This window comes from Tiliqua scincoides, chromosome 5, assembly GCF_035046505.1.
Source record: "Tiliqua scincoides isolate rTilSci1 chromosome 5, rTilSci1.hap2, whole genome shotgun sequence".
Taxonomy (NCBI): domain Eukaryota; kingdom Metazoa; phylum Chordata; class Lepidosauria; order Squamata; family Scincidae; genus Tiliqua; species Tiliqua scincoides.
The window spans coordinates 117,149,544-117,177,535 of NC_089825.1; the positions used below are offsets into that span (position 1 = coordinate 117,149,544).

The window sequence follows — 27,992 nt, forward strand, 5'->3', positions numbered from 1 at the left end:
ACGCGCGTTCGCCTTGGGTACTACAAGACACTTGATCTTCAATTTTCTCGCCCATCGAACCAGCCCAGGAGCCGCCTCCGCCCTCCTGCCATCGGATCGTGCCTTGGCTCCTCCCAGCCTCTCCTCCACCTCCACCGCCCGCTGGCCAATGCAAGCTGCCCTCCATCGCGCAGACCCGGAATGGAGACGCGGCGCGGCTGCCGCTTCTCTTCGCGACAAGATGCGTCTGCTTTCGGTTCTGCCCTCTTCGCCTGGGACAGCTGCAGCAGCTGAGCCTGGACAGGTAGGAAGCGGAGGGGGGCATCTTTGGGGGGTGTCTCTACCCTCCTCCCTGGCTACAGAGCAGGAGATGACAAACCACTGAAAATCCTGGCCAACTTCTCTCTTCTCCTCTCTCGAAAGTCTTTCTGGCTTGGAACCCAAGACCTCCTGACTGCATCCCAGGTGGCCTCCTCCCAGGTAAGGATGGTAAGAGTGCAGATCCAGGCTACACACCTAGCCACACTTTCCTGGGAGTAAGCCCCATTGACTATAATGCTACTTACTTTTGAGTAGACATGCATAGGCTTTAGGGGCAGATCCAGTGTTTGTGTTGGGGGGGGGGAGCCATGAGCACTACTTTGACTCCACAAACCAGGTCAAGCAGGCAGGTAGGTGTGGGCTGGTTAAATTTTAAACTTTGTGGCCAAGGTTTGTTGGAATCGTAGACCTGGGCTCCCGTCCAGACTTGGAACCCAGATCTACCTGCCCAGTAGACCTGGGCGCCCATTCCGACTGCCCCCTGCAGCCACCTCTTCCAGGTAGGTAGACCTGAGCTCGCATTCTGACTCTGCCCTCTTGCCCCACCCAGTGGGCATTCCCCTGGCACCTGACTTCGCTCCCCATCCTGGGGAGCACCCTTCCCCACCTGTGTGAGAGTTTAGGGGGCACACACACATGGCCTCCCCTGGACCCGTCCCTGATAGGATCTGGCTCTCATTGTTGTCTACTTGAGGAAGGAGACCCTATCAGACAGGGATGAGCTCCGTTTTAACAACTATGAATTGTGTACATGAGGGAGTGTACTCGTGCCTGCCCCCCCCCATCAGATAACTGTGATCCTACATGAACTTACCTGGGAGTAAGCCTTATTGAATTCCATGGGACGGACTTCGGAGTAAGGGGCTTCAGATTTCACCGGAAGGTATGCTCACCTGTCTGGAAATTCCACCTGGGAAGTTTGGGGGTGTGGCATTTTAAGAGCATGAAATGAATGTTTGGGAGATTTGGAGGAGGGTTTAAAAGTGGCACCTTTTCATCTGGAACGTGTCACCTGTGCATATTGTCAGTTCAGGATTTTAAAACAAGAGGAAGAGAGCCATGTCTTCAAAGAAAATTAGGTAATTAAAGAATTAGGTAATCAAGCATTGATGTTTGAGTAATGAAATTGAGAAGTGCAAATCTGAAATGGTTTAGAATTCAGAAAATGGCCTCAAGGTCAGGAAGGCGCACTCCCCCCTGCCCCTCCCCCTGTACATTGTCACTAGCCAGCCTCACCATAGCCCCACATGACACAACTCTCCATTGGGCAGGTGGACTGTGGCTCAGTGATGTGGTGGGTGCACACTCTGTGTATGCTCAGAAACACTCTCATGCTTGATGGTAGCAAGCAGGCCTTAGAGTTGAAATTTGGTTCCAGTGGCTGACTTCTAACCGGAGATCCTGGCCTGGGACTGTGAGGGATCAGAAGTGCTGAAACACTGTTCTCATGCTCCAAAATTAGAATAATCCAGACCAAGCCCATTTTTTCCCCCTTTCAGTTTCTCCCATTGTTTCACAGAAAATTAAAAAATCCTCCCTGGAGCCTGATCAGCAGTCCCCCACTCTTCCTTCCTCCCTTTGTATTTTCAGTTCTTTAATATGCTCCAGTTATACTACAAGAGAAATTAACTGAGCAACTCCCAACAGCTCAAACCTGACCAAAGCCCATTAATTGTTTTGAAACCAGAGCCATTGTATCGTGCTCCAACCATAGCCTTAGGCAAGCCATTGTGAATCAGCCTCAGTTCTCCTTCCTTCTGTAATATGGGGGGAAAAAATCATTTTGGCTTACCTTACAAGTTTGTTGTGAAGATGAGCACAATTATTTATGGTTTCACATTTCTATGCTGCACTTCCTCCCAGGAGCTCAGGGTGGTGTACGTGGTTTCTTCTCTCCTTGGGACAGTCACTATCTCTCAGCCCAACCTACCTCACAGGGTTGTCCTCGCAACAACCCTGTGAGGTAGGTCAGGCTGAGCAAGAGTGACTGGCCCAGTGTCACTCAGGAAGCTTCATTGCTCAGCATTGATTCAAGCCTGAGTTGTATCTAAAGTACTGTATATACGTATTTTGATTGTTACTGCTCTGTCCAGCACAACATACTAAGTGCAAGGGGTTCCTCTGTGTGCATGGAGATCCCATACACATAATGGCTTGTCATACACTCAGTCACAGAAAAATGTTCTCCTTTTGTTAATGGTTCATATGTTGAAGTCTACTCTCCCCACTGCAATGTTGGACAGAAATGGCTTAATAGGGTGGTCCACAAGATCTGTGTGTGCATCTGAGTGCATGTGGATTTCTGGATTGGGAGGATGGTCTGCACCTTGTGAGGAAGATGCCCAAGTTCTTACTTCAGAAGTGCAGGATATGCAAAAGAAGCATCTCAAAAACCTTTTTTTTTAAGAATGAGACTGCCTCTCCATTCATGGATGGGCTTGTCCTATTCCCTTGGATGCCCATCATGGTGTCTTCTCAAACTTAGGCCAGGCAGCAGCACAGCCAAAATGTTCTTTATGCCTGCCATATCCATTTCATTGGCTCCGGCAGGATTTCTTCTCATTTCTTTTTAATGCAAAGGCTCGCATGACTCCTAGTGATTCAAAAACATTTCCAGCCACTTCCTCCGTTTGGATCATTCCAGTTAAAACTGGCAGCCTTTTCTCTGTTGTTGCTACTGTGTTTTTTTTCCTCCAGAGATGGGGGGAAGAGAAGAATGGTCTCATCTTCCTGAGAACTCACCATTTGGGTTTCTGGAAGTGGAACATCTTTTCTTCTTCTCCACAGGCAGAGCAGCTCCACAGGTGCCCCTGCCCTCACTTTGTGACCAGTCAACAACCTGAATTAGCAAAGGCTCTGCGCTCCCCACCACTGTCTGGCAAATCAGAACCTATGTGAATACCAGCAATTGTAGGGGAGCTAGGTCAGCAGTAGATAGCCACACCCCACTGAGACTGAACAACAAACAATCTTCTTCAGATCTCATCATTTCGGCATTTCTTTCTCTTGTCCTTTTTCTCCTACTCTGCAACTTGGCATACTTGATTGCATCTCGTTCCTTTCATCCCAAATGCTTGGAGTGGGTTGCAGTCTAAAACAAATGTTGACAATCGGAACGTTAGCCTCTGTGTCTGTTTTCAGAAGTAAGTCCCACTGTGTCCCACAGGGCTTACTACCAGGTAAATTTCCATAGGGTTGTAGTCTTACTGTAACATGAGCTACAGATTTTCTCTCAGGCTGTTTTTAGGAAAGGAGATGGCCTAGATATCAGCATATTCCCTAGACCAGTGATTCCCAAACGTTTTAGCACCAGGACCCTTTTTTTAAAACAACACTTTTTTAAACGGGACCCTATCAGAACCCACCTAGGTTTACTTTAAAAAAAGGAGATCTAGGAAAAAATGGTTTGTTTGTTTATAGAATTTCTATCCCGCCTTTCTATCATAGTAAAGAGCACTCGAGTCAGCTAACAAATAAAATCATACTAAAAATATAAAATATATAAATATGTATGAAAATAAGACATTTAAAAACAATAAAACACAATAAAACTTGGATCCCAAAATTAATATACGTTAAAAAAAAAGTACGAGTAATAATAATTAGAAAAAAGACCCTCAGACATTTATCTCCCTATATTTACACATGTTTGCAAACTGCAGGACCTGAGCTCTTTGCAGGGCAATTGGTAGCTACAGTATTTGATTTTTTAATAACCTCCGGGCTTGAGATAGTTAGTTATCTGATATTCCCATCACCCTTTAAAGACCCACCATAAATCAGGCCGTGACCCATCAGTGGGTCTCAACGTTTGGGAACCACTGCCCTAGGCGGATGTCTCCGTTTTCCTTCTGCTGATCCTGATACTTCTTTTCAGCTGAGGTTCTTTGAAAATAGTTTCAGAGATAGAACCTGAGCACTCCTGTGGGTGTCATCACTACTTCTGTCGTAGAAGTCCTGAACTCTGCTCCTGCAGTGCTCCCTCAGCCACATTCTGGGCTGTATCACTCCCCTGGATATTAACCTAATTTTACATTTTTATCCTATCTCCCCTCCAAGGGGATGCAATTGCATACCTGGATTTCTTTTCCTGCTGCCCATTTTATCTTCACAGTAACTTTCAACCCAATCCTTCTTGGGTCAGGTACTCCCACCCCAAAGGATGCAGCAGAAGACACTTCAACACCACTGCATTGACGGGGAGGGGAAAGAATATAGTGGGGTTATTTGTAAGATAGGTTAGGGTAAGAGACTGTGACTGGGCCACTATAACTTAATGATCACCTTTGCTGGGTGAGATTTGAACCCAAGTCTCTCAAATCTCCTTCCAGCATTATATACACAACACCAGTGTACCGGCTGTCCTCCTCCCCCCACTTCTTGCATCCATTGTCTGGTGCTGAGTGGTTTATCACAGTTGCATTATCAGCAGCCAGACTTCCTGTCTCGTGCACTGTACATCCCTGCAGGACCCAATGAACCTCTTCCAGGCAGGAGGGCTGGTCTAGAGGGTAGAGCCTCTGTTTGCCTGAAGATAACATCCGAAGGTTGCCAGTTCGAAGCCACCGGCACCGTGAACGGCGAGACCTTGAAGCAGCTGACAAGCCTAGCTGAGTTATGCCGAGTTATTCCACCTGCGCTTTGGCCGCTGTCAGCCTGTGTGGGAGGAAAATGGAGGCCAGAATGTGATACCATAAAAGATCCATCTGAAATGTTGTGGTTCTTGAAAGACAGAACCTTCTTCAATTGTAAAAATCCCTATTGGGATTTAGTATAGCCTGCCTATGTAAACCGACTTGAATTAAAGTCTGAGGAGAAATCTGACGACCAAGAAAGGCGGTATATAAATACCTGTATTATTATTATTATTATTATTCCTCACAAAACAGAGGGCCTCTGAGTATATGCCCAGTGCTTTTGTTTCACTATGGACTAACCACCACTATACTCTCCACATTGCAGATCAAGATCCCATGAGCAACAGCGTGACTTCCAAACGGCCTGAGCACCTCTCATGTACAGTAATTAAGAATTGCTTCTTCCCTCCCCCATCAAGTTATGCAGGGCCAAAATCAAAACAGAAAGTAAGAAGATGCACAGTGTTACTGCTAGATAAAGGCTCTGGAAATGTTGGGTGGGGTGGGTGGAGTGGAGTCCAGTTTGTTTGTTTGTCTTCATATTTCCGCTGAGGGTGCCGGGAACAGAAAGGAAGGAAAGAAGTTATGAGATAGTTTATCTCAAAGTAGTTGAAAGTAGGGTTCAGGTTATGATCGCTAGTCTAGAGCAACTGCTGTAGAGTTACACAGCAGCAACAGTCCAAACCCTTCTTCTGATTTTCACATTGGCCACTGAGAAACCTAATGGGTAGCCAAGAATACTTGTGTTTATCTTTTGCAGAAATGGTTCCCTCCCAAATGTATGAATGGGAAGGTTCATCAAATGTTCTAGCAAACTCCTTTTCCTTCCCATATTCCATTCTCTTGTCCGGTATCCGCCAAACCATGACCTGCGGGCTGGATCTGGTATGACACTGAATCCCCCCCCCCTCATGTTCCAACACGCTGCTCACAAGAAGCCACTCCTTCTTTGTCATGCAGCCATCTGGGCAGTTGTCTGCCCGGAAATCTAGATGCAAAGCCTGCTGAGATGGTGGGCTACCTACGTGACTGCCTAAAGTGTCATTTGTTGAAGATGAAGTAACTTCTTCTGAACCACACAGCGAAATGGTAAGCGCTGGTCCAAGCAGGGACCGCTTTGCCACAACACGGCAGTCACAAGTTTGGTTGCTGCTGCTCTAGTCCCTTAGAGCTACCCACAGACCTTCTCACACCTGAAGTGGTATTGCAAATGCTGCCCCCCTTACCTGGAAATATGCCTTCGCTCTTCCTACTTGAAAAAAGGAACACTCTGATTCTCTAGCGCAGGGTTCGCCAAACTATCCTGTGTGCCAGATCCAGTGTTTGCCCAAATCCCTCCCCTCTGTGAGCAGCTCTTACCATTCTGTTGCTCTTCTGCTTCGTTCTTCAGTTATGTGGGCATAGGGACGCTCTGGGAAGCTACAACTGAGCAGGCTTTGCATTAGGATATCCGGGCCATAGACGTGACTGCCCAGAGCATCCCTGTGCCCACATGGCTGAAGAACAAAACAGCAGAGCAGCGGAACGGTAAGAGCCACTTCGGACAGGGGGGCAGTTTTTGTTAGAGACCGCTGCTCTAGCCCACAGTTCTCTTCTCCCCCACACTTCCTTTTCAGCTCCTTCTCCTCTTCCTTTTTTAATCCACAGAATGGGAAGAGGAGCAGTGGACAGAAGTAGGTGAAAGGAGACAGGTGCCTCCCCCAATCTGCTGCCTGAGGTGACTTCAGGCTACTTTCCTATATGCACTTTTCTGGGAGCAAGCCCCACTGAACACAGTGGGAGTTACTTCTGAGTAGACATGCATAGGATTGTGCTCTTGGTCAGGCCTGCTTTTCATCACATAGGAAATTGAGAAAGGGAGGGCTTGTTTCAAGTGGCTGCGTGGTTTTTGCATTGCAGGAGGAAGGAAGTTTAACTTGCCGAAGGTTTTCAGCACCCCGCTCACTGCAAGATGGGGAATGCAAATACTAAACTGTAAGCTGAATCGACTTTTTTTCTTTCTTCTTCAAAGAAAAGTTTCTCCTTACTGGGAAAGAGTGGTTGTAACTATGGTCAGCCGAGTAACTAGCTCTGACTCGGAACTTTTTGCTGTTCATATTGGGTAGTTAAACAGTATTGTAGATAAATAGGGTTTCCACAGAGAACAATTGAAGAGATCAATCTTGAGTGATGTGATCCATGTGTATCTGCTGGGACGTTTCATACAGTTCAGTTTCTCCTGGTCACCTGAATGTATTTTAGCGGCCATTTAGAAGGGCCTGGTTTATTCTGTTTGGCCATGTGAGGATGGTCCCAAAGGACTTGGTTCAGTGCATGTAAGTTACCTTTCAGAGACTCAGGACATTCCTATGGCCATTTGGGTGGATCATGGAACCAGTGAGTTCCAGCTTCTATTTGTTTGCCCGCAGCCAGTGTTTTATTTGGTAAGTTGTAATGCAGGAGGTATCTTGCCACACCTCCTCTCCCATGTCTCCTACCTTGCTCAGTGGTTCCTGAACTGTGAGCCAGCCAAGGGAGCTATGGAATCCTCACAAAAAAACCCACCACCCTATACAGTGTCTAGGAGTGATGGAGAGCTGCGGCCAGTGGCCCAGTAGGTCAAAGGAGTCACCAGTCAAAAATGTTTGGGAACCAGTAGTATAGATGTTGAGTTGGCAGTAAATCTCATTGAAGTCACTGGGGTTTACTCCCATGTAACTGCTTAGGACCACAAGAAGAGCCCTGCTGGATCAGTTCAAGCTCAAACCAGCATCCTGTTACCCACAATGAACCATCACCAGCTACCTCTAGGAAGCCCACAAGCAGGAAAGAACGACTTCCTTTTCTGCCTCCACTGCTCTCCTGTGGCCGGTATTGTCACAATTAGTTACAGGGTTTTGAAAAAGATTAGCTAGCAATAGTAGAGTGCTGAGGTGTGTATGAGTGGCTGAAGGCAGGCTAGAGTTGTGAGATGGCTGAAGACCATCATGCAGACTCTGAGGAAAGGCAGGCCTCCAGAGACTAAAAACTTATCACCAGTTGCAATAAACTGGGCACAGGCTGTGAGCACAGAGCACATAACATGTATCATACCATGCACATAACATGTAACATGATACCATGTTATGTAACATGGACCATTTCCATCTGGTTGGGGAGAGGAAACAAGATAGCACTGAGTGGGCATGGCTAAGAGGAGGAGTTTCCGGAGGAGGAGAAGACCAGACAAGAAACTTAAAAAGAAACACAGCACAGTGGTGACTTGTGGCTCAAGATCAAGGCAGTATATGCGTCTGAATGACCTCAAAGACTATGCTGCACTGGAGCTGATTATTCTAACTGTAGACCTGTGTGAGTATGTTACCAATAAAGCTGGGTTTTAGGGGAATTTATGCAGCCCTATTGGAACATGGGATCTTAAGGCTGGATAAACAGATCTGCATAATGCAGAGAATCTGCTTTCCCTCAAAGAAGAAATTGAAAGAAATAACTTCCATTAAAAGATGGTAGCTTAACTAAGGAAGGATACAAAATAAACACCTTTTTCATCCAAAAGTTGATAGAGAACTATTATAATGCCCTAATTAGGTAAGTGGTGAGTGCTGGGGGGGGGTGTATTTGGTGCATCTGAGGAAAGGAAGGGGGGAAAGTTAAGTTGGTGGATTCTTTTTTCAATAATAAAAAGTGAATTGGCCACACCAGTAGTCCCCAGATTTTTTAGCACCGGGAACCTTTTTTTAAAAAAACACTGTGTTAAGAGCCACCTCACTTTGTGAGACTTAAAACAAAGTTTTACTCTACCAGTCACTCAAGCCTCTGTTTTTATCCTTTTTAACTATGATTCCCTTCTGGAATGTTTGTTGAGCTCCATGTTCATTGGATTGGGGCCGTTCTGGTGGCCATGAGCTCCCCTTTGCCTGGCCTTTGATAAGACCAGAGGCATGGGTCACATAGGAGTAAATGCACAGTGTGGTTCAGTTTAGGGCTCAGTACATTTTTCTTGTTGGCTTGGAGGGAGGGACTTTCTTCTTGAGTGTTTTTTGAGGCCTGCGTTCTTTGGATCAGGGTCATTCTGGTGTGTTCCCCTTCACCTGGCCTACAATAAGAGCTGAGGCAAAGTTGCCTACTCATGAGTAAATGCACTTGTGTGCCTCAGTTTTGCTTTCCATGGGGCTCAATGCATTTTCCTTGTCAGCTAGGAGTGAAGGGCTTCCTTCTTGAGAGTTTGGTGGGGCCTGCATTCATGGGATCGGGACAGTTCTGGTGGCATTGTGTTCCTCTCGACCTGCCCTTCAAAGTGAATTGAGGCATACTTGTCTACTCATGAGTATACATGCATATGGTTATCTATATCTGTTTAGCTCTATTTTCTCTGTGTGTCCTGCAGGCCACCCTCACCAGCAAACACCATGCAGAAGCCGCAGAAGCTGCCAGGAGGCATGATTCAGGACCTGCAAGAGGATATCACATGCCCCATTTGCCTGGGGCCTTTTGTCGACCCCGTCTCCATTGACTGCGGGCACAATTTCTGCAGGGGCTGCCTGTCTCATTATTGGCGTGGGTTCTTGCCACACGGATACCGCTGCCCTCAGTGTCGTCAGCCCTGCAGCCGTGACAGGATAAAATCAGACACTCGGCTGCGGAACCTGGTGGAAAAAATTAGACAGCTCCCCGTGCAGGAGATTCAGAAAGAACTGGTGAGGCAACATCTGAGGAACACAAGGTTGCTTGAAAGAGTTTAGAAGTATCTATCTCTAGCATTTAAGAACATAAGAAGACCCCTACTGGGTCAAGCAAATCTAGTCTAACATCCTGTATCTCACAATGGCCCAACAGATGCCTGGAGTATTCAGGACAACAATATACTCATATCATGTTGCCACTCCTTTGCATCTAGCATTCAGAGATCGCCTACTTCTAAAACCAGGAGGTTGCATATACTGTTCATGGCTTGTCCATAAATCCATCCAATCCCCCTTTAAAGGCATATAGGCCAGGTGCCATCACCACATCTTGTGGCAAGGAGTTCCACATATTTAATATTCTGGGGGAAGTTTTCTCTGTATGTGCCACAAGGGGCAGCACACCCATGAGGTCAGGTGAAGCAACTTCAGACGGTGCTCTGGGGAGGTGACCAACTGGTAGGGAGTGCTCCGCATCTATGCCTGTTTGCCACTGGCTTGCCGACACCATACTGTTTCATACTGATGCAGATTGGGGGAGGAGGGGGAGCTGATTCTGATTGGGCAGCAATGGAACCCGTTCCAGGCTGGTTCTGACCCAGCTGGATTTTAACTCTTACAGAAGATGCCAACCAGTCTTCTGCCGTCAGGACAACCAGTGCAGCTGCTGAGTTTGAATGAGAATGGGGTTCTCTGCCTGCAAGAGGAAGTTCTGAGCCACTGCTTGGAGCAGGAACAGGTGAAGGATTGTCCCGTCTGTCTGGTCTCCATCCTCGGGGAGCATCGGCGTGGCAAATCTTTCCTGCTGAACTTTCTCCTGAGGCGGCTCCGAAACCTGGTGAGCATAAGAACATAACCATGTATGCATGTGCACATTTGGTTAGGATGTGTCGGCAGTAGCCAATTATCACTAGATTTGTATTTGAAAATGGGCTCAGTTGGGGAGTATTTAGTTTATTCAGTGGCGTCCCTAGGATTCGTGTCACCCGGTGCGGGAGGCCTGCACGTCACCCCATGCAGTGGGCGGGGCAACACCCCAGGTGGTGGATGTGGTGATGTGCCATCGCTCCGCCCCCACTGGTTTTTTGGCTGTACCTTTTGTTAGAACACAGATATTTCAATGTGGTTTGTTTCATTGCATTCTGCGTGAAATTACACATTGATTGATATATAACATGATGGTATTATTCCTCCAAATTCTGATTTTAGTTATTTTCAAAACTTGTAGAGTCTCACACACACGCACCCCATGTCAACTTCCTAACACCTTATTGCAACGGTTCTCAAACTTTTAGCACTGGGACCCACTTTTTAGAATGACAATCTGTCCAGAACCCATTGGAAGTGATGTCATGGCCAGAAGTGACGTCATCAAGCAAATTAAAATAAATAATTTTAATAAAATAATAATTAAATTAAAATAAAATAAATAATTAAATAAGGGGGAGCCAGTCCTGTTCTACCAAGTGAATCTACTCGGAAGTAAGTCCTATTGTGGTCAATGGGCCTTGATCTCAGGAAATTGTGGGTAGGATTGCAACCTGTGCATGTCTACTCTGAAGTAAGTCCCATAGTGGTCAATGGCGCTTACTCTGTAGTCTGCCTGCAATAACAACCCTCCAAAAAGAATCAGTAAGATTTCCAGCCCTCCCAGTGCCCAGTTTAAAGTTCTTCTACTTCAAGCAATAATAATAATAATAACAGGTATTTATATACCGCCTTTCTTGGTCTTTATTCAAGACTTTATTCAAGGCAGTTTACATAGGCAGGCTGATTAAATCCCCGTAGGGATTTTTACAATTGAAAGAAGGTTCTATCTTTCAAGAACCACAACAGTCCAGGTGTTTCACTCTGATCTGGTTTCACATTCTGGCCTCCATCCTCCCACGCTCAGAGCAGATGGAATCGCTCGGCTTCAGCTTGTCAGCTGCTTCAAGGTCGCACGGTGCTGGTGGCCTCGAACTGGCGACCTTGTGGATGTTATCTTCAGGCAGACGGAGGCTCTACCCTCTAGACCAGACCTCCTGCCCATCAAGCACATCAAGATAAAGACCCACCTGGCTTTGCAAGTGCAAAATATAAAACTTTCCCCTTGCCATTAAAGCCTCTTTTTTGTCCTTTTTAGTGGGGGGGAGGCTGCCTTCTGGAACATATGTTGAGCTTCAGTTTCATCTGGTGTTCCATTCTGGTGTCCTCACATTCCCCTTTGCCTGGGAATTCCCCTTTTGTTCTCCATAGTTGGCCATCACCACCTCCCTTTAAGATGTCCACAAGCAAGGGAGGAAGGTGTACTTCTGTCCTGTTGTTGTTCCCTTACAACTGGTATCCAGAGGCATCCAGCTGCTCATCCTGAAGGCGGTTCATAGCCATCCTGACTAATAGCCATTGATAGACTTCTTGTCGTCCAGGAATTTGCCCAATCCCCTTTTAAAGCTATCCAAGCCAGTGGCCATCTTCACATCTTGTGGCTGTGAGTTCCACAGACTAACAATGCACTGTGTAAATAAAGACCTCTTTTTGGGTGTCCTAAATCTCCCAATAATCAATTTCATTGGATGACCTCCTAATACTAGTCTCACAAGAGAGGGAGGAAAAACTTCTCTTCCCCCCCCCCCCCCCACTGGGTAACTGTATAGGTTTCAGCCACGTCCCTCCCTTAAGTGACTTTTTCCAAGCTAAAAAGCTCCAGACATTACAGCCTTAGCTCTGCTGTTTTGTTTCAGTTTACAAGAATAGTAAAAGAAAAGGTCCTTGAAACGATGGAGTCTTGTGCTGGGAAATAATCATGTCCCCCCCAGCAGTAACTGCTACACACTGTATCACTGTAATAGTTTTGGCTGGGGCTCCTAAATTGCTTTCAGAGTCCCTTTTCGCTGTATGACTCCATCCTGCCACCCAAAATCTGTCTTGCTTCCTGTTTCCTCTGCATTTCATCCTTGCTGGTAGGAAATTGAAGGAGCATCATGGATGGGTGAGGAAGCTGAGCCTCTGAAAGGATTTGAGTGGCGGCCGGGGCCTCGAAGCACTACCAAGGGGGTATGGATATGGAGTCAGCCATTCTGGATCCCCAGTGAACAAGGAAAGGTAAGAGTTTTGGACTATCAAAGAGCAAAAGGAGAAGAGGCATGAAGAGCGTAACATGGGAAATGAGGGGGCTAGGAGAGGAAGAGTTCGTCATTGCTGACCAATTTTGGAAAACAGTCATGTTACCTGTGAGGTTGGGGAGAGCTGAGGGTGAAATATAGTTTGTTTCAGTCAGCAAAAAATGTCTTGGGCATCTCTGCCATGAAAATGAAAGTTGTACAGTGGGCCCTCTGTATTCATGGGGGATCCACTCCAGGACCCCCTGTAGACACTGAATTCCACAGATAATGAAGTCCTCCGGGGGTGGGGGGGACACGACTTCAATTACATCTGGCCCTCCAAAGTTCATGCATGGCCTCCCGGCCTCTTCAGAACACCTCCATACACAACTGGAAGGCACTTTCAGTTTGTGCCAGTAAACCGGAAGTGCCTTCCAGTATTGTGCGGATGGCATTTTGAGGCCCTCCTCCTGCTGGCTCAGCGTCTGCAGATATTCAAATCCGCAGGTGCTGAGCCACAGATAAGCCACTGTACTTTTATTCAGTGGTTAAACCTATCCTCCTTCTAATTCTCACTGCATCCTTGTTCTGCCAAATTCTCGACTCCTGCCGACCACGGCAATTTGTCCCATCCAAATATCCCAACTCCCTTTTAATGCCCGCTTTTTGGCTAATTAACACCCTCTTTTTCCAGGAAGCACAGCTGTGGTGTGCAAGGAATGAACACAGAACTCCTTATCTATAGCAAATAACAAGAATTTATTGCTACAAACACAGACATTCCCTGCAAGTCCTCTTGTCCAGAGGCTTTCCCTCCCCAAAACTCCACTTAACTCCAGGGTAACGTCTGAAGCCTCCAGTCCAAGTCCAATCCGGTCTCCAAAACACAGTCCAGTCTTCTGCAGTAGAGTTCCTCCTCTCCAGCAGTGTGTCTCCTCCAGCAGGGTCCTGGCAGTCCTCTCTTCCTGTAGGTCTGGGTCAGGTAGCCCTCCAGGTCGGCTTCCGGCTGGGTCAGCATCCTGCTTGGCCAGCCCTTTGCTCCTTCTGAAGCTGCCTTTTATCCTGCAGCCCCTTGTTAAGTCCAAACTCAGCTCAGCTGTGAGCTACCTTGTTAAGTCCAAGTTAGGCTCAGCTGAGCCGTCTCTTCAGTCCATGAGTCCATGTCCATTCAAAGTCTCATCAAGGTCAAATGAAGCTCAGGTGTCCATCCAGGTCTCCATTGGCCTTGATTGATTACAGCTGTGGAGCCAGCCCTGCCCTTCCCAGAGCTGTCAAACAGCTGTCAAAACAGGGAATCGCTGTCAACACCACATCATCCACCTAATGATCTTCTGATCTTCCATTACAATCCTGTGTCAAGGAGTTCCATAGGTTACGTTTGCATAAGTGCGTCCTTTTGCTTGCCTTGTTCTCTTACTTTTGCTTCTCCAACTACATAGCCGCACACACAAGAACAGAATATCGTGGAGCCCGCTGGAACAACTTATCTCTTGCAAAATCTTTCTCTAAGTGAGAACCAATTGAAATTTCCTCAGGTTGCCATGTTCTTGATGGACACAGAGGGTTCACTGGATCTGGAGAGAAGCAAGGAAGTTAGTATCAAGCTCTCAGCTTTCTCCATGCTGCTCAGCTCCTATCTGGTGAGTCCCCACAAACATTTATCTTCTCCCTTCCTGTCCTGTCTGCTGACTCAGTAAGCTACTCATTACGTCTGATGCGCCTGTTGTCCTTTCTTGTCATCACCTAGATACTCAATGTGGCCACCATGATGAAGGACTCTGACTTGGAATATCTGGAAGTGAGTGAGGGCTTTAAAGGGTGGGAGGAAAGTCTTGGATACCCTTGGAGGGGTATAGAGGAAATTGCATATTAGAGAATTGGAGTGAAAATCAGACTTGGGTTCTCCTTATGGATAGGGTAAGATCTAGAACTTACCTAAATATCCTAAAAAGGGATAGGGTACGATCTAGAACTGCTGGATTTTACCATGTTTTTAAGAAGTAGAAGCACAGATTCAGAACTCGGTGGAACAACAGATCATCTTTTTTGACCTACCCTACTCAAAAGCAGGATTCTACCTACCAACCCCTACTAGGCAATCCACACAACCCCCCCCCCCCCGTTGTGGTGTGCCACAGGCAGCAAGTTGATGAATTGGCAAAAAATTTTTTTAAAAAAAAGTGCTCAAAGAGCTAATAGAGGCAGGTTCCTCAAGCAAGTGAGCCAAGCTACATACTGCAGGGAAAAGTGGTAAATCCTCTCAGGGCAGCCATTTTCAACCAGTGTGCTATGGCACACTGGTGTGCATGGATGGTCCGCAGGTGTGCTGTGGGAGTTTGGGTGGAGAGTCATTTATTAGTAGGGCCATTGGGAGATGTGAGCCGCCCCACCAACAGCATGGTGTGCCTTGTCAATGGTCAAAAAAGTGCTGTTGTGCCTTGACCATTTTAGTACCTTGTCAGTGTCCCATGAAATGGAAATGGTTGAAAATTGCTGCCTTAGGGTCACTGATCTTTCTCACCAAGGGAAGAACCATTCCCATGATGGCTCTACAAACAGTCTCTTCAGGGCAAATAGCCACTTCTGAAGGAGGAAAAGTTTAATGGGAAAACCAGAGTCCTGTAATATATTCCCCTCCCCATGATTGTTCTGACACACACACACTTTGTAGTGATTGAATTATGATAATTCAATTCAATGGATAATATGCCGTTTGTTTGGCCCTCAGACTAATGTTCCGGTTCAACCACAGTGTAGCTTATGTGCTCCACACCCACACCATGAGCTTGCAGGGTGATTACTCTAATGTTATAAGTCACACAGTGCATTCCATCAATGTATTCAGTGTTATGTGCCTCTGTTCCTGGCTCTTAGAGGTGGGTGGATCTGCTGGGCAGGCCAAAGGGGTTGAGTGAACAGAGTCTTCTCATTGAGCTCAGCTTGGTTGAGCAAAAGGCAGGGCAGAAACAGAAAAAATGAAACAAACTTCCTCTGCCCCACAGACGTTTGTGTACGTTGCTGAGACAGTGGGCCGGACTTGCAAATTGAAACCTATCCAGGTAATAAGCACTGACAGGTCAGTTTCCTTCCCTTCCCAGTTTTGTCATGTCCTCTGTTCCTCCCCCCTCCCTCGGCATCCCATTCATGCCTTCTGTCTTGCCAGCCTGTCAAAGAGCCCCTTTGTTCCACAGCTCCCATCTCCGCTACCATCTCCTCCAGCCCCATCCTCCTCTGCCTGGTACCCTCATCTCTTTCCTGCTCTCAGTCTGTCTCGTTCCCTCTGTTTCTCTCACACACATGAATACGGCAAAGTGACTCTCTAACCAAGATTTCTGACCGTATTTCACAGGGATTTTTTTCTTTTGTGAGTACCGTTTCTGCGAGTACTGCTGCTGCTGCTAGGGGTATCTGCTGCGCACAGGAGTGTATGGCTTGCTCCACAGTAGTCCCTGCCTTGGACCAGACTGGCAGCTGCCATCTCCTTCATTCTCCACTTAGCTGCCCCCCTTTTTGAAGGGCTAGGTTGCAACACAGCTACTCCTTGCCGTGGGCGAACCAGCACCCCAGCCATTTTTGGGGGGGTCAGCCAAGGTAGAGCAGTGCTACGTGGTTGCCGTGGCAATGGAGCTGACAACCCAATGCTAACTGAATTCCCATGCAGTGATGCAGTGGTGACGGCACAGGTTGTGCTGCATCCTGCAGGGGAATGTTTGCTGCTGGAGGTCTACTTGAGGTAAGTAGTCTTTTGTCCCCTTGCCCCAGGCTAAGCCCCAGCAGCCACTGTGGGGCAACTCGGACCTGCGCCAGTGACATCACTGGCACTTTCGAGTTGATCCATGCAGGCGGATCGGGCCTGAGAAGGGGGATAAGGTACTCCGTGACCATGAGGACAGGCCAGAAGATCACAAGATTATATATCTGGACTTTCAGAAGGCGTTTGACACAGTCCCTCACCAAAGGCTACTGAAAAAACTCCACAGTCAGGGAATTAGAGGACAGGTCCTCTCGTGGATTGAGAACTGGTTGGAGGCCAGGAAGCAGAGAGTGGGTGTCAATGGGCAATTTTCACAATGGAGAGAGGTGAAAAGCGGTGTGCCCCAAGGATCTGTCCTGGGACCGGTGCTTTTCAACCTCTTCATAAATGACCTGGAGACAGGGTTGAGCAGTGAAGTGGCAAAGTTTGCAGACGACACCAAACTTTTCCGAGTGGTAAAGACCAGAAGTGATTGTGAGGAGCTCCAGAAGGATCTCTCCAGACTGGCAGAATGGGCAGCAAAATGGCAGATGCGCTTCAATGTCAGTAAGTGTAAAGTCATGCACATTGGGGCAAAAAATCAAAACTTTAGATATAGGCTGATGGGTTCTGAGCTGTCTGTGACAGATCAGGAGAGAGATCTTGGGGTGGTGGTGGACAGGTCGATGAAAGTGTCGACCCAATGTGCGGCGGCAGTGAAGAAGGCCAATTCTATGCTTGGGATCATTAGGAAGGGTATTGAGAACAAAACGGTTAGTATTATAATGCCGTTGTACAAATCGATGGTAAGGCCACACCTGGAGTATTGTGTCCAGTTCTGGTCGCCGCATCTCAAAAAAGACATAGTGGAAATGGAAAAGGTGCAAAAGAGAGCGACTAAGATGATTACGGGGCTGGGGCACCTTCCTTATGAGGAAAGGCTACGGCGTTTGGGCCTCTTCAGCCTAGAAAAGAGACGCTTGAGGGGGGACATGATTGAGACATACAAAATTATGCAGGGGATGGACAGAGTGGATAGGGAGATGCTCTTTACACTCTCACATAATACCAGAACCAGGGGACATCCACTAAAATTGAGTGTTGGGCGGGTTAGGACGGACAAAAGAAAATATTTCTTTACTCAGCGCGTGGTCGGTCTGTGGAACTCCTTGCCACAGGATGTGGTGCTGGCGTCTAGCCTAGACGCCTTTAAAAGGGGATTGGACGAGTTTCTGGAGGAAAAATCCATTATGGGGTACAAGCCATGATGTGTATGCGCAACCTCCTGATTTTAGGAATGGGTTAAGTCAGAATGCCAGATGTAGGGGAGAGCACCAGGATGAGGTCTCTTGTTATCTGGTGTGCTCCCTGGGGCATTTGGTGGGCCGCTGTGAGATACAGGAATCTGGACTAGATGGGCCTATGGCCTGATCCAGTGGGGCTGTTCTTATGTTCTTAAGAGAAGGATGAACGACACTCAAGAATGCAAAAGCCAAACACATGATCTCTCTCTTGCAGCGTCTTGATGTTGTAGTTCGCGACTGGTACTTCCCAGCTGTCTTTAGATACCAGGGCGGCCAGGCATGCCTTCAGGATACCATACAGGTAAACATAGTGATGGGAGCAGTGGTTCTAATCCAGGCTGACTGACTAGTTTAGTAGTGTGGAGAAAGAGAGATCTCGAGGAGATCCTGAGCTCCCATCTACAGTAAGAGGGACAAACGGATTCTGGTGGTGGTTCTAGGATGACTAAGGGCGCAATCCAGAGTTTTGCACAAAAAACCACATTTGTGCCTCCTTGGGAGTCAGCTGGGCCAGTGCAGGGATGTACGTTGACCCACGGAGGCTGCATTCAGCCTCCGCGCTAACTTGGGGTTGGAGCCTTGCATTGGCCGAGCTTGGCTGACGCAAGGCTGTGGGATGGGTGTGGAGGAGGTGGCGCAAGTCCACCTCTGGAGTTGGTACAAGTCCAAGGACACCCATTGGGGCTCCATTGGCTTACCCAGGGGTAAGGGGAAGAGTTTCCCCTTGCCTCTGGCTGAGCTGATTCTGGCCCCTATCTTGTGCTGGATACAGCGCAGGCCTCGTGGCCTGCGTGTTCCAGCACAAGATAGGATTGCGCTGTAAATCTAACTTTTTCTTTCTCACCTTCTTGAGCTCAGAAATTGAAGGGTCCGCCTGGCAGACACCCACGAGCCCTAGAGGCCCTCAGAAGCAGAAACACTCACTGTTATCTGATGCCTTTCCCTGGCAAGTCGTTGGTGATGGGAACTAGGGGCACCTTGGCAGGTAAGACTTTCCCTCTTTCCATCATTCTGTCTTTACTCTTAATCCATATGTCTGGTCTTCAGTTTCCTTTATCTCTGTGGGAAGGAGCTGTTGCTGTATCAGTCCACTTGGGGGAGCTTTGGTTCCAGAAATTCTCCTTTAAAATCATAGGTAGCCCTGTTGGTCCATCAGGAAAACAATCCAGAGGAAACCAACTTTCAGTAATGCCTTTATTAGGATAAGGTAAAATTACCCAAAACCTTGAGTAACATCAGTAATCTTCATCAGACAGTAAGAGCTGAGTCTAGTAAAATGACCCCCTCCCAAAACTATGTTTTCTCAAGGGTCAGGAGGATTTATGCAAACTGCTGTGAATCAATCTCAGTATTTTGTTGTTGCTGCTGTTGATGTACTGCCATATAGACACGAACACAGACTGCACCCAGGAATTCTGTTCAACACACCTTTTGGTTGGCAACCTTCAGTCTCGAAAGACTATGGTAGAAGCCTACAGCACCCGGTATTCCCAGGCGGTCTCCCATCCAAGTATTAACCAGGCCTGACACTGCTTAGCTTCTGAGATGAGACAAGATCAGGCATCTGCATGGAAGGGGACTATAAACCCAAAATGTTTGTTCCCCCATTTTCAGAACATACAAAGTCTAGCCATTTGGAGTCATCTAGCCATCTAGAGGGAACGGTTTAAAGCAAACAGCTACTTTGTATATGTTCTAAAAGTGGGAGTATAGCCTTTATTGACTCTTATTCATCATTAAACCCACCTCCACTTTTTCTTTCCTTTGCTTACAACCCAGCCTGCAGAGCTGGTCCATCCATGAGGCCAACTGACCCAGTTGGCTCAGGCAACAGATTGGCAAGGGATACCCGCTTCTGCCCACCTGCTCATATCCATTGATCTCCCTCCCATTCCCTGGATTGGAAAGGAATTGCGAACAGCATAGACTGTGCTGAGGAGAGGAAAATGGTGGGCTAGAGGAGGAGCAGAGGTTGGCCTGTTACCTCATAAGGGGGTTAGCATTTGGCATATGCCTCAAGCTCCCAAAAGATTTGGGCTGGCCGAGGTAGCCTATCAAAAGACTCAGATGGACTTGAAAACTTGCTGCTTAAGACTTTGTATTATCTTGATTGGTATTTATTGTATGATATGAATGTGGCTTTTGGATAAATTCCCCTATGGATCCGCTGCAAGTTTTTCCTGGTTATTCCTTGGGGCTTGTCTTTCCTTAATTCATCTGAGGCTGGCCTTGCTCAAATGTCTGCACAATTACTCCCTCTGTTGGCAACAGAGGACAAGGCCACTACATATATTGAATACACAGTCATTGTCTTTGCATATCCCTTCATTGTGAATTCTTTAGGATTCTCAGGCTGAAAAGCTGCCATCCCTTCCACCCTTGTGTACATGACATCATCCATTCAGGTGCCTAAACTCTCTGGTGTTTGTGTCTTCTAGACATGGATTATGATTTTCGGGACTGCCTGAGGGAGTATGTGGATGGTTTAGCCAGATCAGCTGGAAATCATGTCAGGAGAGACCAGGAGGGGAAGGCTCTCACCGGCGCAGAGCTCGCAGACAGGATAAAGGTGAGAGATGTGGATTCCAATGCTGGGTGTGGACAAAGTGAGTAAAAGTAAGAACATAAGAGGAGCCCCACTGGATCTGGCCATAGGCCGATCTAGTCCAGCTACCTGTATCTCACAGCGGCCCACCAAATGCCTCAGGGTGCACACAAGACAACAAGAGACCTGCATCCTCTTGCCCTCCCTTGCATCTGGCATTCTGATGTAGCCCATTTCTAAAATCAGGAGGTTGCACATATCCATCATGTCTTGTAACCCATAATGGATTTTTCCTCCAGAAACTTGTCCAATTCCCTTTTAAAGGCATCTAGGCCAGATGCCATCACCACATGCTGTGGCAAAGAGTTCCACAGACCAACTACATGTTGAGTAAAGAAATATTTTCTTTTGTCTGTCCTAACTCTCCCAACACTCAATTTTAGTGTTTAGTGGATGTTCCCTGGTTCTGGTGTTATATGAGAGTGTAAAGAGCATCTCTCTATCCACTTTATCCTTCCCATGCATAATTTTGTATGTCTCAATCGTGTCCCCCCTCAGGCGCCTCTTTTCTAGGCTGAAGAGGCCCAAACACTGTAGCCTTTCCTCATAAGGAAGGTGCCCCAGTCCAGTAATCATCTTAGTTGCTCTCTTTTGCACCTTTTCCATTTCCACTGTCCTTTTTGAGATGTGGTGACCAGAACTGAACGTGATACTCCAGGTGTAGCCTTACCATCGATTTGTAAAGTGCACCTCTTGACAACTCACATGCAACCTTCATAGGCACAGAGCCTATAAGAACAACCCTAAGGGCCAAACTACACACTTCATTAATCCTGTGACAAGATCAGTTCCCAGTCTGGATTCTCCATCCCGATGGCCACTATTTACCCAGGGAAGGAATCTCAGGATGTGGCTGTGGTCCTAGCAAGTGGTATGTGTGGCTTCAGCTGAAAGTGAAAGTGTCTAGGGGTGTGCCCTCAGGATGAGAGAAACACACTGGCTCCAGAAATGATTTGGAGTAGCCTGTTGTCCGGAGATTGACTGACTGGAAAGTTGAAGCAATAGGTCTGAATTATTTGTAGTCCCGACCTGTTCCCACCCTCTTACTAGGCCCATCCTGCTGCCAGCCAGGAGAAGGGGGAGAGTGAATGCTCCTCTGTGGCATTGTTGATAGTGAGACTGGGTCCAAACCTATCCCCTCTGCCACCAAAATAGTGACTGCTGCATCTCTTGGTGGGGAGCAGTCCAGGAGTTCTTATCTAGGCAAGGGAAGAGTCTTTCCCTTATCTGGATGTAAGCCTCTGTGGCGCAGGTGTGTCTACTTGGACCTACAATAGCTATTTTGCTGGTGCAGAAGGATTGGGCCCAGGAAGGCGGTTAGGATATCGGCAGCACTTGCACCACTGATCCTGCCCCCTTCCTGGGAATCGATCCACCCATCTCCACCCTTCCCTGACCAGTTTTGCCCCCCCATCTCCATTTCACCCTCCCATCACGCTCTCCAGCCTCTCCTGTCATCTTACTTGCTCCAGAGAACAGGGAAACCTCGATGGGGCAGGATGGCGAAGGTCTTCCTACGGGCACTCTCAGCAGCATGATAAATCTTGCACTGTTGGAGCACCTTTTCTGCCAGGGGCTGACTGCTTTACACCAGTCAGTGCCATCACTAAGGGGGAACTGGCATCATCCTCGTTCAGTATAAGATTGGCTGTATGTCCTATGGAGAATAGCTTAAAAAGCTTGGTGTGTTTAGCCTGAATAAGGGGAGATATAGTAGCCATCGTCAGACACCTGAAGGGCTGCCAGATAGAAGGAGACTCACTTTATGTGGCTCCTGAGAGCAGTAGAACAAATGAAACCACAGGAAAGCTGTCCAGCCCTGGAACAATCTGTCTCATGCAGTAGTGGGCTTTCCCTCACTGGAGGTTGACAAGCAGAGCTGGACAGTCATATGTCAAGGATCCTGGAATTGCTGCCTACACTGAGCAGGGGGTTGGAATAGGTGACCTCCAAGTCCTCTTCCAACTCTAGCCTTCTTTGATTCTGTGAGCTAGCAGGTCAGGCCATGCCTAGACCTTGCACACCACTACAACTCAGTGATGTCATTAATTCACACCCAGACACCAAGACTTGGTAGAGAATCCTGGCAGAAGGGCAAGCTTACCTCCCCCAAACCTGTGATGCAGACTTTAGGGTTTGCTGCTGTATTCTGGTGATTTCCAGGAGTTGGCCACAATCCTAGGACACGCAAGCATGTGGCATAATGGACAGTACGTATGTAAGTGTGGTGCTGCGTTTGTGTTAAACTAGTGTGTCACAATATGGGGTGTCTGCAGTGCTGTGTGACTTGGAGGTGGATTGGCTGCATGTGTCTTTTGTGGAGATTGGCTTGGTACCCCATCCTCAGATGTTGCCCCTTTTTCCTTTCAGAATTTCTCGGACATCCTGAAGAAACATAAGTTTCACTTCAGTTCAGCCACAGAGGTAATGGCCTTCCCATCCTCCACCTGCTCCCTCCTCCACCAGCAAACGGATGATGACCGCAACCAATTGGCCGCTTTTCGTGATTGAACATGGCACCTCCCTTCTTATTTCTTCATTTGGGATTGCTATATACTGCTTTTCAATTCAAAAAGTTCTTAAAGTAGTTTATATAGCAAAAGAAATGAAGCGGGGAAGGTTTCCTGTCCCACTAGGGACTTGCAGTCCAAAAAGAGACAGACAGGGGACAACAGCAAGAAGCCGCTGGAGGGATGCTGGGCAGAATAGAGGCAGTTGGTCCCGTTGACTGAATAGAAAAGAGCCACCACTTTAAAAGGCATCTGTCTGACCAGTAAGCAGGGGCTTGTGTATTAGCTGACCTGCTGGTCCTCTCAGAAGCAGCAGCTCAGTTTTAGCACACCAGAACCACCCCCAGGGTATGGTAAATGAATGCACATGAAGCTGTCATAGGAAGTCAGACAACTAGTTCATCTAGCTGAGGAGTACCTATTTTTGACTGGGAATGATGGTGTGCCAGGGTTTCAGAGAGGGGCCTATCCCTGCTCTGACTGGAGATACTGGAGACTGTCTGTATACAAAGCACATACGTGGTCACTGAGTTATGGTCATTTTCCCAAAGGCTGTGAAGGCACATGATTCAGCAACCTTGCTGTAGACCTTGACAGGTCAAGATCTGGTTGGTGCCTGAATGGGAGATCACCAGGGACCCTAATCCACCTCTTTGAGTTCCATCATGGAACAAAGGTGGGGTGTAATTAATAAATAACTTTCTAAAATTGGGTTGACAGGTTCATGGGGGTGGGGGTGGTGATGGAAAAAGTCATCAGATGTTGATGGGCAAAAAGTCAGCTGTCCTTATGTCACCATCAGAGGTGCCATGTGCAAATTGAAGAAAGCATTAGCTCTCCATTATTGTCCCACCTTTTCCTCATTTACATTCTTCCTGCTTACTTGTTGTGGTACTAGAATTTGAGAATTCTAGGGAAAACAAAGATATAGCCACATTTGCCACCCTTTCTTTACCTTCCCCTGTCTACAGATGGCCATCAACTTACGCAACTGGGAAATCCAAGAGATGTTTGAAGAGTTCATCAAGGAGCAGGTATGAACACACGGAAGTACAGATTTGAGTGTAGCTTTAGAAAAAGGTTGGCAAAGAAGATTTGATGGGGAATTCTGAAGGTTAAGTTTGAGAAGGGATCTGAAGGAGGGATCTGAAGGCCTTAGGGATGGACCTCAACAAGTGGGAAACCCTGGCCTCTGAGCGGCCCGCATGGAGGCAGGCTGTGCAGCATGGCCTTTCCCAGTTTGAAGAGACACTTTGCCAACAGTCTGAGGCTAAGAGGCAAAGAAGGAAGGCCCATAGCCAGGGAGACAGACCAGGGACAGACTGCACTTGCTCCCGGTGTGGAAGGGATTGTCACTCCCGGATTGGCCTTTTCAGCCACACTAGACGCTGTGCCAGAACCACCTTTCAGAGCGCGATACCATAGTCTTTCGAGACTGAAGGTTGCCAATACATAAGTTTGAGAAAAGAAAATAGTTGAAGCATGGAGGACAGTGGTGATGGAAAGGACTTAACTTTGGATAGATGTTGGTTGGAAAGGTGAGGTTAAGCATCTAAGGCTACAGTCCTTTCCACACTTACCTGAGTAAGCCCCATACACTATAATGGAACTTACTTTGGAGTAGACAGGCATAGGATTGGGCTGTATGTGGTATTAAGGTTTCAGTAAGCTTCATTGACCTGTGGTTGGATGCAGAGGCAAAAGGATATCGTTTTGAAAGGAGAACTGAGAAGGGACAAAGTTAGAAAAAATATGCGGTAGTATTGGAGCATGAAACAGAGGTTCACTGCAGCTTGCTGGGAACTCAGAGGGAGGTCTCCAGTGGATTGAACAAGATGCTGTAGAATGAAAAATCCAGATCCGGGATTTGGAAAAAACTCTCCCCCCCCCCTCCTGTGAGCAGCACTTACTGTTCCACTGGGTGTCCCTTGTTTTTCAACCTGATCTCTGCACAGGGACACCCCAGGTAGTTGCATCCCTGGGCAGTTGCTTTCCTGCTGTGTAGCCTGCTGGGATGCTGGGCAATAGATTCGACTGCCCAGAGCGTCCCTGCGCAGAGATTGGGTTGAAAAATAAGTGGTGCCACGGAAGAATGTTAAGTGCTGGTCAGGATGGGAAGGCCTTTTTCCGGACACCAGTTTTTTCCAGTCTCCAGTTTGGAGACCAAGGATTTGAGGAATAAATTTGGCAAGTAAACAGAGCTTCAGCCTTGGAAAGCAGTTGAGGTCATCTAGAGCAGGGGTCTCCAAACTCCAGCCCGGGGGCCAGATGCGGCCCGCAGCAAAACTCTTTCCAGCCCGCGGCCAACTTCTTGTCCCCTTGAAAGCCTCTGGCCCACTCAACATGACCAGAACTGTGCTCTGATTGTGTCTGGAGGGTGTTCTGAGGGCCAGAGAGGTTGAATGAATGATCCCATTCATTCATTTATTCACTCATCTAAGTTCTATCTCTATATTTATTTAAATTTTATATTTAAATTGTTTTTCTGGCCCTCCACAGCACACCAGATATTTGATGTGGCCCTCTGGCCAAACAGTTTGGAGACCCCTGATCTAGATGGTTGATATGACACAGAGGAGTAGGGGTGAAATACACCTGAAATATAGCATTGGGGAATGTGTAACATTTAAGAGATTTTAGGGAGGGGATGTTTGATACTCCTCTGTTTTACCCTTAACTCATTTTCCTTACCCTTCCGCTTCTCTTCAGGATCAGCTCACACTGCCCATGCTGAAATGCCTAAAAGTAACACCCAAATCTATGGCCCAGCGTCTTAAGCATGAGCTGGAGCGGAGGTGCAATGAGTCACTGGAAGGTGATGGGTCAGCTTCCAAGGAAGAGCTGAAATCCCTCCTGCAGAGCAGTGCTAAAGATTTTCTGGACCGTTATGGCCGTCGTTATACATCCCATGCCCTCAAGGCTGGTTTGGCCATTGGAGTGGGCACAGTAGGGTTGGCAGGTGGGGCCATTGGCGCTGGTGTGGCAGGTGCTATTTTGGCTGCAGAGGCCGCTGTTCTGGGCACTGAAGCTGTATTTGCCATTGGGACCATGGCTGGGGCAGGGACCTTTGCACTGGCTGGGGGTGGAATAGGGGCTCGTCTGGGGCACTGCTTTGGGAAGCGTAAAACCCAAGATGCCCAGAATGGAGTTCGGAATGATGAGCAAGAGGAGGATGAGGATCTGTCTGATGAGAAGTGTCTCATTGGTCAACAGGATGGTCGTTAAGGTTGGCCAAGAGATCGTCCTGCAGCCAAGTTGCAGATTACAGGCTAATCCCTGGTCCTGAACCCTTCTTCAGTTGTCATGGAAACACAGATCTCAGGGGTGACAGAATATGTCTTGCATGCTGTCCTCTACCTATCCCAGTGGGGTTTTATCCCAGGGATGATTTAGCATCAGGACCCACGTGTAAAAAAAAAAAAAAAAAAAAAAACTTTATCAGCTGCTTAAGTCTCTGTGGCTATATAGCAGGGGTGTCCAAACATTTTGGCAGGAGGGCCACATCATCTCTCTGACCCTGTGTCTGGGGCCAGGAAGACAAAGAATTAATTTACGTTTGAAATTTGAATAAATTTACATAAATGAATTTATTAGATTGAATTTATATGAATGAATGGAGGCCTTGCAGTAGCTCAAGGTCTATAAAAGGCCTTGCACAAAGCAAGGCCAGCCTTTCCTCCACTGCCACTGCTGCATCACAGACATGAAACAGCAAGTAGTGGAGGGAGCCCTCTTCCCACAGCTCAGGTGAGAGGTCGAACAGTCGTCCTCATCCTGAGAGCAGTTGTGTTGGGCCAGCCCAGGCTCCAGCAAGTCTTCTGAGGGCCAGAGGCTCATTAGAGACTGGGAGCTCCCCGAGGGCCGGATTGGGAGTCCCCAAGGGCCGCAAGTGGCCCCAGGGCCGGGGTTTGGGCACCCCTGCTATATGGTGATTGGGCAGCAGTGCTTCCCCCCAGTAGCAGATTGTTTAACGCTTGATGCACATAGCCTAATCTGCCTTGTCAATTTTGCAACCCACCCAAAATTGGGTCATGACCGACTGATGGGTCTTGGACACACAGTTTGGGAATTGCTGCTCTATCCCATTTAACTGCGAAGGACCAACCACAGTGGTTGGTTATGGGGTAGCAAAATGGCAAATAGTCCAGTGTTCATCACCATGATGATGTGGATCCACTGAGTAAAGGCATCACAGCATAGCTTTTGATGCTGGGGTAATGAGTCCCCTATAGTGATAGGTGAAGGATTCTTGCTTTCTGTAGAGTCTCCTTCCTCCTTCTTCAATGGCAGATAGCATGGAACAGCAAGCCTGAGAAGGAGCAGCAGGCCTTTCTCAGGTCACAAAGCACTTTTGCCTTCAGCACCTACCCTAAACAAGCAGAGCAGAGGGAACAGGGAACTTGAATGCTTCCTTTCTTTCTTAGAACTGTCTGTAACACCTGCTCATGCTAGGGAGTAACTTCCTTAACATTGTGCAGTGCATTATTGAATGAACAAAGGTAGCCAAGCACAGAGCAATGCACTGTGGGCTCTGCCGCCTCCTCTCAAAGAGGTGTTCTGCAACAGCTCGTTCCTCCTTTCATGTTCTGCAGAAAAAAAGTTGTATGGAGTCTGCCTGGAGTCATCAAATTCCATTTTGTTATAGGGTTCCACTGCACTTCCTGTCTCCCTACAGTGCTTTGCAGGCTGTTGATGTTGCTCAAATGTTCACTGTCTTAATGTGCAGTGTGCTTTTCATTAATCTCAGGTATGTATTGTGGGGTAATTGAGGGATGCAGTTCCCTCTTCTATTGCATGACAGCAAGAACTGCTGGGAAATTTGCACTACTTCAGGGGAACGAAGCCTCTGCTCCCATCCTCAGGGAAGCCTTTCCTCACATACTGTAATTATTTTGATGTGCCCAGAAAGCAGAGTGAGATGGAACACCTTCTAGGATGTGACACAGAGCCATTGCCAGAAGTATGCCAACATTCCCTGCATAAAATCCAAGTGCCTTGGCTTTGATGACTGTTTATGACTAGTTCCTTTCCCTGCAGCCTCTTGCGTCATCGCTCAGGAAATACATGTACTTATTCCACCTTCAGAGTTGGATGTTTTTCTTTCACTGTGCCTACAGGCTAGGTACCCAAACCTTCCCTGTGGTAGGTCTCTCCCCCTA

The 27,992-nt window shown here is 47.5% G+C and overlaps 1 protein-coding gene across 7 annotated transcripts; it reads left to right on the forward strand.

Annotated features, from left to right (window-relative positions):
• Positions 1-169: 169 nt before the first annotated feature.
• On the forward strand, positions 170-27,917 carry RNF112 (ring finger protein 112). Of its 7 annotated transcripts, none has more exons than XM_066631010.1 (16): positions 170-283; positions 403-459; positions 5,263-5,384; positions 6,837-6,911; positions 9,304-9,613; positions 10,221-10,436; positions 12,545-12,682; positions 14,217-14,321; positions 14,429-14,479; positions 15,684-15,740; positions 17,933-18,019; positions 18,577-18,703; positions 20,157-20,287; positions 22,694-22,747; positions 23,805-23,867; positions 25,543-27,917. In XM_066631010.1, exons 4-16 carry the CDS (start codon positions 6,889-6,891, stop codon positions 26,056-26,058), a joined length of 1,878 nt encoding a protein of 625 aa, XP_066487107.1. In that variant the 5' UTR covers positions 170-283; positions 403-459; positions 5,263-5,384; positions 6,837-6,888; the 3' UTR covers positions 26,059-27,917. The 7 variants fall into 7 exon arrangements, with proteins under 7 accessions (XP_066487107.1, XP_066487109.1, XP_066487106.1 ...); XM_066631012.1 differs by having other exon boundaries at positions 5,263-5,316; XM_066631009.1 differs by lacking the exon at positions 6,837-6,911.
• The last annotated feature ends 75 nt before the right edge of the window (positions 27,918-27,992 follow it).